Source organism: Cynara cardunculus (assembly GCF_001531365.2).
Source record: "Cynara cardunculus var. scolymus isolate 2C chromosome LG 17, CcrdV1, whole genome shotgun sequence".
NCBI classification, from domain to species: domain Eukaryota; kingdom Viridiplantae; phylum Streptophyta; class Magnoliopsida; order Asterales; family Asteraceae; genus Cynara; species Cynara cardunculus.
This window is the reverse complement of record NC_037544.1, coordinates 5,467,524-5,475,545: the sequence shown is the minus strand read 5'-3', so window position 1 is coordinate 5,475,545 and position 8,022 is coordinate 5,467,524. Positions and strand designations below refer to the sequence as shown.

Genomic DNA, 8,022 nt, shown 5'->3' with positions numbered 1-8,022 from the left:
CATAGACAAAGGATCATGTGAGAATAAAAGTTAAGATGAGAAGTATAGTAAGAGACCTGACTTTTGATCACTTTTAATCTCACTCCCACTTGATGAATTGTGCTTCTCACGGGAATTGATATGGTGTTAATCTTCAATTAGGATTAATCCAATGATGAATATCCCTTCTTACCCTTCTCACCGGATTCCAACCCAACTTAAACCTAAATATTTAACAAATTGAACCTAAACAAGTAATAATTTGATTATCTAAACGTAAACAATTAATTCGAACATAATTTACACAAGAAAACAACGTTATTTAGAGAAATCACAAACAATTCAATGACAATTAACAGAGAAATTTGAATAGTGTAACATAAAGAAAATCAAATTCAGGGGTCATTTAACAAAACGTTTATCCAGTAAGTCCTTACCGATAAGAGTAACCACTATAATTTACTTTATCGGATAAAATTTTAGTTCATCAAAACAATATCATATTCAACAATTTACCTTGAAAGCGTTTACCGGTTAAGAGTCATCACCATCACTTACTACGTAAGAATCTCCATCTTTATCATAACTCGTACCAGGTAAGATTCTCGACCCTTGCCATGTTCATCCAGTAAGTTAAATGACCCATACGTACTTACCCTACAAGAGTTTAGTAAACAGTCCCTTACTTTCTCTTGTGTAGCTTGAACACAACAATTAGAAGTACAAGAGCAAAAAAAAAAGATCTATTCGAATTAAAATATGAAATTCTTGAGTATCCAATAACCATGGTCCAGGTACCCAATTAGAAAATTCAATCGCCGAATCAGGAACAAAAGATAACCGAAGAGGGGATGACACATTAGTGAGGTGGTGATGAGACCTATTACTTTTATCTTCCAATATAAATTATGCATAAAGATAGGCTATAGTTTTACATTCGTCAATAAAAGATCTTAAACACATATAAAATTGGACCCCAAGATTTTGAAGACCCAATTCAAAATCACACATTTAACATGTTAAATAACAGTTTTTTGCATATTATCATTTACAAAAATCAATAACACCCAGATAAAATCAAACCTAGAAATATTTATTTCCTAAAAAAACAAATAACTCATAAATAATCAGTAAACCGACCCTTTAATAAAGTTATATTAAAGAAGGTTAATAGCACCAAACTAAAGCACTTTCAAACGTTCTCTTTCTTGACATACGACCTACGACGAATAAAATATTGAAATGGAAAAAAAAAACCTTATGGAGAAAATCGTTATCATTCGTTAAGTCGTTATAAAATAATTTTGTTAGCAACCGATCACAAAATCATTACATTAGAGAATATAAAAGGTGTCCATATTTAGTTTTGTGTTTGGGACCACTCACTAAAAATTGGTCATCTTTTTCTTATCATTGTATTAACCAAATCAATGAATCATATCTATTATATTATAATATATTTGACAAAAACTTTTAAAAACCATTTTTTATGTATGAAGTACTGTTTGCTGATGTATATTACTTAAAATTCAAGATTATATATAAATTGTGTGTAAGTACAACTTATTAAAGCTTAATGTTTGAATTCGTGTAACTATTTCATTTTTTTAATATAATTAATCTAAAATATAATTAGGATAATTATCGAGTTTTAAGAGAATACTTAATTATTTTGCTATAAAAATTATATTATTAAATCAAAAATAAATTACTTCGTTATTAAATCTAAATTAAATTATAATAAAAAATTGATTTAATTTGATACTAACATTGATATATTTATTTTCGAATTTTTATAATATTTTCAACTTTATATTTTATTCAAAAATAAAAACATTATTTTTTTCTCAAAACCAAATAAAAACCGTTTTATAACATCTACAGAGATGAAATAAAACGAAACATTAAAATCGAGATATATCTCGCTGCATTGCGCGAATACCTTTCCAGTGTATATACATGGATAAGTTGTTTTTTCTTTATTTGAAAAACCTGTTGAAGATATTCTTAAAATGTTCTGATCAGTTGACTGTACGTAATTGAAGTGTAAACGTCAATTATCGCCTAATGCTTTTACTAATCAACTAATAAACCAAGCATTTCAAACAAATATAAATATTGTACGGCTCGAATCATTTTAAAACGATTCAAGGACTCGTAAATGAACAATGACTTCCGGGCATCTTAATCACGAACCACCATTAAACGACCATTTATGCATCACATCAAGTTATCGGATTCATTAAATTCCAAATAGTTTCATTAGATGTTACGTGACATAAAGCCTAAACAACATAACAAAAAGAATTCATCAAGTTGTATAACATAATGTGTTGATGAAGGATCGATAATGATGGAAATTTGCAATTACCGGTATAAGTTGTTTATCCAAACACTCAAAAGTGCTTGTTACCCGTACCATATCAAAATAAGTCAATAAATTGTTTTTATAAGCAATCTCAAACACCCCTTTAGATTTGAAAATATATGCAAATTTGAAATTGAAAAGCATCAAGAAGAAATTCTCGAATATAAAATACTATGGTATTTACATAAACTGGTCGGAGATTTGCCTATAATTTCTGTTCCATCATCTGGGTATATGATGATTACAGTAATGTCGCCACCGTCTCCGCCGACGATGGCGGATTTCGACAGAATTGAAAATTGTTGATATGGTAATCCCTCTTTTCCACCACAAAATGGCCCAATAAATCCACCGTTTCCACCAGATTCTCGCTGCATAGAAACTCATTGCTACTCACTCGCTCTACTTCCCTGTCAAATTCATGAACAAAAACGTGGGTCTCGTCGGCGCCGCTCCTCTTGCTCCGGGCTAGCACGCCGGCGGTGAATATACCGGCGAGTCTCCCGGGTGCTTTCGGGAAATACCCACGTGGGCCGTCTACCAAAATGACGTCCCAAGCGACGTCGTATACGTGATTTGGTAAATCGTTGATGGCTAATTTGCATTCGGAGAAGAGGAGGTTCTGTACGGGCTTACACTCGTTTCTGACCTCCGATTTCGAGTAATCGATCAATTCGTGTAGATCGCTGACTTTGGTTGTGAACTGAACGTCGTACGCTTCGATTCCCGGGTGTTTCTCTTCGAGTTTTGAGATGAAGTAAGCGCTCTCGTCGACGAATGTCGTCCGGCCATTGATGTTTAGGGCGTGCCAGAGGAGGGTTTCGTGAGTGAGACCAAAAACAAGGAGGTTGCAGGGGGAGGAGCAGCGGCGGAGGACGGAGGCAATGGAGTTAAGTTCTGCGGAGGACATCCGTGAGGGGTTTGTTGAGTTTGGTGCAGTTCCGGCGTAGTGTAGGAGGGCGTCGAAGATGGGTTTGGGCAAGGGGTGTGTGGAAGCGGCGGCGGCGGCGGTGGAGGAGTCGGTGGTTCTAGTGTAAGGGAGTGTAGTGAAGAGGGAAAAAGTAAAGGCGAAGGAGAATAGGGAAAAAAGAGTGAAAAGCCATAGACGGTGATTAGGATGAGGAGAAGGTCCTCCGGCAGCAGTACCGGTGGTGGCGTGCTTGTGGATAGAAGGGTGGAGGACGATGAACTTGGTGGTGGGCTTCATCGGAAAAGTAGAGAGAGAAAGTAGTGAGAGAGTGAGAGAGATAACAGAATTTAAGATGACAGAGAGAAGGCTCAAATCACGAGGGTATAATACTAGGACCGACAACTTCAAATATATAAGCTATCTTACGACGTCGTTTCATTTCACCATTCATCTTGCCCTTTACATTTTTCCATACCATGTATTCATGTAATTCTAATAAATAAATAAATAAAATTTCAAAAAAGCTATTTGACTAAAATCAAAAGAGAATGCCATGATTGAATGGTGATAATAAATAAAATGATTAACTAATTAGAATGATTAAAAGACTCTTATGATATAATGCAAAATGAAATATAGTTATTTGTTAATTGTTTACAATGAAATTAGGACGTTTGATGGTTAAGGGAGACGCAAGATATAAAATCATTCAATGGGTTTTAGAACCATTAAGAGATATTTTTTTTATCAAACAAGATTCACCTCTTAACGATTCAGATGTTGTCTCGTAATTCTCTGAATGAAACTATTAAAAGGTAAATAAACAACCTCTTGTATGAGGAAGGATGAAATATAAAATGTGGTGGCGTGAATGAGGAGGGGTTAATTTGAACATGGGTGTATATGCATTCGGTTGGATGGTTTGTAACATTTAAACAACCCAACTTAATTACTATAGTATAAGTGTTGATGGTCTGTTATAGACGGAGCTACAAGCAAAACCGTGAGCGGGATCTGGAAAAATTTCAAATAATGTGATTTGACATAAAGTGACTAGATCGGTTAAAGTAGACCATTAGATGGTGGTTTGGTTCGACCGGTTCAAACAATTTAGGATTACAATGGCATATGAGATAAAGATCTGCACAAAGAAACTACATGCATATGTTGCCCTCCAAAAAAATCTATATATTGCTATTGGTTGTAATTCAACAAAACCTTATTTTTTCGATTCATAGTTCAACAAAAGGTGATGAGAGTTAAGAGATGTCAGATAATAAAAACGAGAAAACAATACTGATACCTTAAAATGTATACCAGATAAGACCATCTGGTTTGACTTTTTCCGAAACCAAACCAGACCATTTAGACCGCCAAAAAAGTGTCTAATTTGGATTGGTTTGACCAGTTTTCATAGTCTGATGGTATTTTGGACACTGTTATAGAACGATCTGAAGAAAAAAAAATCTCAAACTCAACTAACCTGTTAAAAAACATTGCGAGTTAATCATTGTTTTCGTATTTATGTTGAGCCTGACAATGAGTCCACATGAATTACTAGAAAACAGAAATAAGCTAAGGTACTAACAAAAATTACAAACAGGTCAGAAAAAAGGAATCTGTACCTGAAAACCATGATTTTCCAATGCATTGAACAACCTTCTTTTCAACTTGTAACTAAGATGGATTCCAAGGCTAGGTTAGAGGAAGTATCTGTTGTTAAGTTGGGTAACCAAAGATTACCGACCACAACAAATTTTAACAGTTTTGTCTGTCCAACAACACCATCAGAAAATACGACAGTGAGATGATTTAAAAACCAATATGACATGAAATTATCTACTAACCGTGTATCAGCCTCTCTAATAAAACATCTGAAAAATCATGTTTTGTTTCCTTTCATAACATCTCAAAAACCATGACAAATAAGGCTAATTTTCAAAGGCATTTGTGTTCGGAGAATCAGAGACAGTGCATTTAATTCTGACATCTACCACTGTTGATTTATAGAATGCAATAGTGAAGACATATTACGATGAAGTGGATATACAACCAACATGACGCATTTACAATAAGGGTGGTGAACGTATTAGGTTACGTTGAGTTAAGTTATGTCTAACCCAATTTGAACCGTATTTATCGACAGTTTAATGGGTGTGTTTAATCAGATTATTTTGAGAGTTAGATTGGACAGGTTGGGGGTTGGATCGGCTTTTTGAGGTAAGACCAAGAATCTTACCTTGTAAAAGCGAGACAAGGACCAATAGTCTTACCCGGTAAGTGAGAGCGACGACTCTTACCACAGTAAACGCTTACCGGGTAATTGTTGCATACAATGTCGTTTTGGTGGACTAAGATCTTACCCATTAAGTTAATTATAGTGTTAAGATTTTACCGATAAACACTTACCGGGTAAGTGTTTGGTAAACGACCCCTCTAAGATCATTTTCAACAGAATTTTTTTAAAATAAAAATAAAATAAAAATTTTGAAGTTTCTTCTCACCAACAAAATCTCTAAATCAGAAGAAAAATGAAAAGAAAAAACTCTCCATATTTGGAGAAGAGAAAAAAGCTCAAAAATTAAATTTTAAAAGAAACAAAAAATATATATAAATATTTTTTTACTTATTTTGGAAGAGAGAAGTAAGAAAGAAAGAAAATATAAAATTGACATCTTAAACAAAAGTTTGTTACAATATTAAATGCTTTAAATATTTTATTAATATAATTAATAATTAAATATAATTTTTTTATTTAAAAAATTATAAAAAAGTTTTTTGCAAATATAGTAACTCATTCTTCAAATACCATCAATGAATAATTCTCTTTTTTTTGTGTGGCTTATTTAATATTGTAAGAGCAAGAATTTTGTTTGATTCAAGGGAAAAGTACAATAAAAACTAATGAACTTTTTTGTTTGGAATGATTAAGTCCTTGAACTTTTTTTTGGAACAAATAAGTTCTTGAACTTTTCAAAACATGTTAAATAAGTCCTTGAACATTCCAAAATATGTTAAATAGGTCATTGGACAATTTTTGGAACAAATAAGTCCTTGGACATTCCAAAAAATGTTAAATAAGTCCTTGGACAATTTTTGGAACAAATAAGTCCTTAGACATTCCAAAAAATGTTAAATAAGTCCTTGGACAATTTTTGGAACAAATAAGTCCTTGAACAATCCAAAACATGTTAAATAACTTTTTGAAAAAAATAAAGTGGTAAAATAGTGAAAAAAATTCGGAAAAAAAAACCCAATGAACATTCATATTTTGAACGATTAAGCCCCTAAATATTTTTTCAACCAAAAAGTATTTAGATCTATAAAATTAAACAAATATAACAAAAAAGTACTTACATTTACAAAAAAATAATTACCATTTTAACTAGTTGTACAAGCATAAGAATGTATCCAACATGTTCTATAAAAGTTCAAGAAGTTATTTAACATGCTTTGGATTGTTCAAGAACTTATTTGTTCCAAAAATTGTCCAAGGACTTATTTAACATTTTTTGAAATGTCTAAGGACTTATTTAACATATTTTAGAATGTCCAAGGACTTATTTGTGCCAAAAAATTGTCCAAGGACTTATTTAACATGTTTTGGAATGTTCAAGAACTTATTTGTTCCAAAAAAAAGTTTAAGGACTTAATCATTCCAAACAAGAAAGTTCATTGGTTTTTATTGTACTTTTCCCTTGATTTAAATATAGCGATGAGATAAATTTATTAGAAGGGTACTAGTGCAATGTAGCGAGATAAATTTTAATTTTAATGTTCATTTTTTATTTTGTCTCTATCGATATAATACGATTTTATGTGTTTTTGAAACATAAAAATTTGAAAAAAATAAATCGATATTAGTATCAAATTAACTATTTAATAGTTCTCGCTTTTCTAGTGTAACTTCTTTAATTCATTTTTTTATTATAATTTAATTTAGATTTAATGACAAATTAATTTATTTTTTGTTTAATAATATAAATTTTTATAAATATTGTTAGAACTCAATGATCATTTTAATTATATTTTAGATTTTCTATATTTAAAATGAATATTTATCATGTATTTGATTATGTTTATCTGCAGTTAGTTACACGATTTAAAAAATTAAGCTTTAATAAGTTGTACTTACGCAAAATTACTTGTAATATTGAATTTTAAGTAATATGCATCAATAAACAATACTTCATGCACAAAAAATGGTTTTAAGAGTTTTTATAAAATACTTTATAATATATATATATATATATATATATATATAATTTGGGTTAACAGTTGAATTAAGCTCTATTTATATTTATATATATTGTTGAATGTATTTTATCTATTAATTTTTTCTTTATATATATGAACATCAAAAATAATTTTTATATTTTCAATGTTATGATTTTAACACAAATGAAAGTGTATATGACATGTACCATAGGAACGCGCTAAATATGTACGACAACAAATTCAAATATTACAAATATAATCGGTTAAAAAACCATTATTATTATATTATATTATATAAAAAAAAAGTTAAAAATGAGGACGAGCAATGCCTTTGAGAGGTGGTCCTGGTTAATTATTTGGAAATTCCAATCTCTAGTCTTTTGTCACATGAAAAAGAGAGGGAAAATACTCATTATTACAATCGTGTTATTTAAGTTGTCAAAGATATATATATATATATATATTTTTTTTTTATTAATCTGGATATCTAACCCGATAAACGAGCCGACTAATCCTAGGATGACCACCTACTTTGCAGGTAGTCCGG

The 8,022-nt window shown here is 31.1% G+C and overlaps 1 protein-coding gene across 1 annotated transcript; it reads right to left on the bottom strand.

The window, feature by feature from the left end:
- Nucleotides 1–2,472: 2,472 nt before the first annotated feature.
- On the bottom strand, nucleotides 2,473–3,574 carry LOC112501103 (protein IRX15-LIKE-like). The gene has a single exon (XM_025104759.1). It carries the CDS (start codon nucleotides 3,552–3,554, stop codon nucleotides 2,589–2,591), a length of 966 nt encoding a protein of 321 aa, XP_024960527.1. The 5' UTR covers nucleotides 3,555–3,574; the 3' UTR covers nucleotides 2,473–2,588.
- Between the last annotated feature and the right edge of the window lie 4,448 nt (nucleotides 3,575–8,022).

What these genes read in the sequence shown, in the direction of transcription:
- LOC112501103 (XM_025104759.1), bottom strand. Translation starts at nt 3,554, where the DNA reads ATGAAGCCCACCACCAAGTTCATCGTCCTCCACCCTTCTATCCACAAG.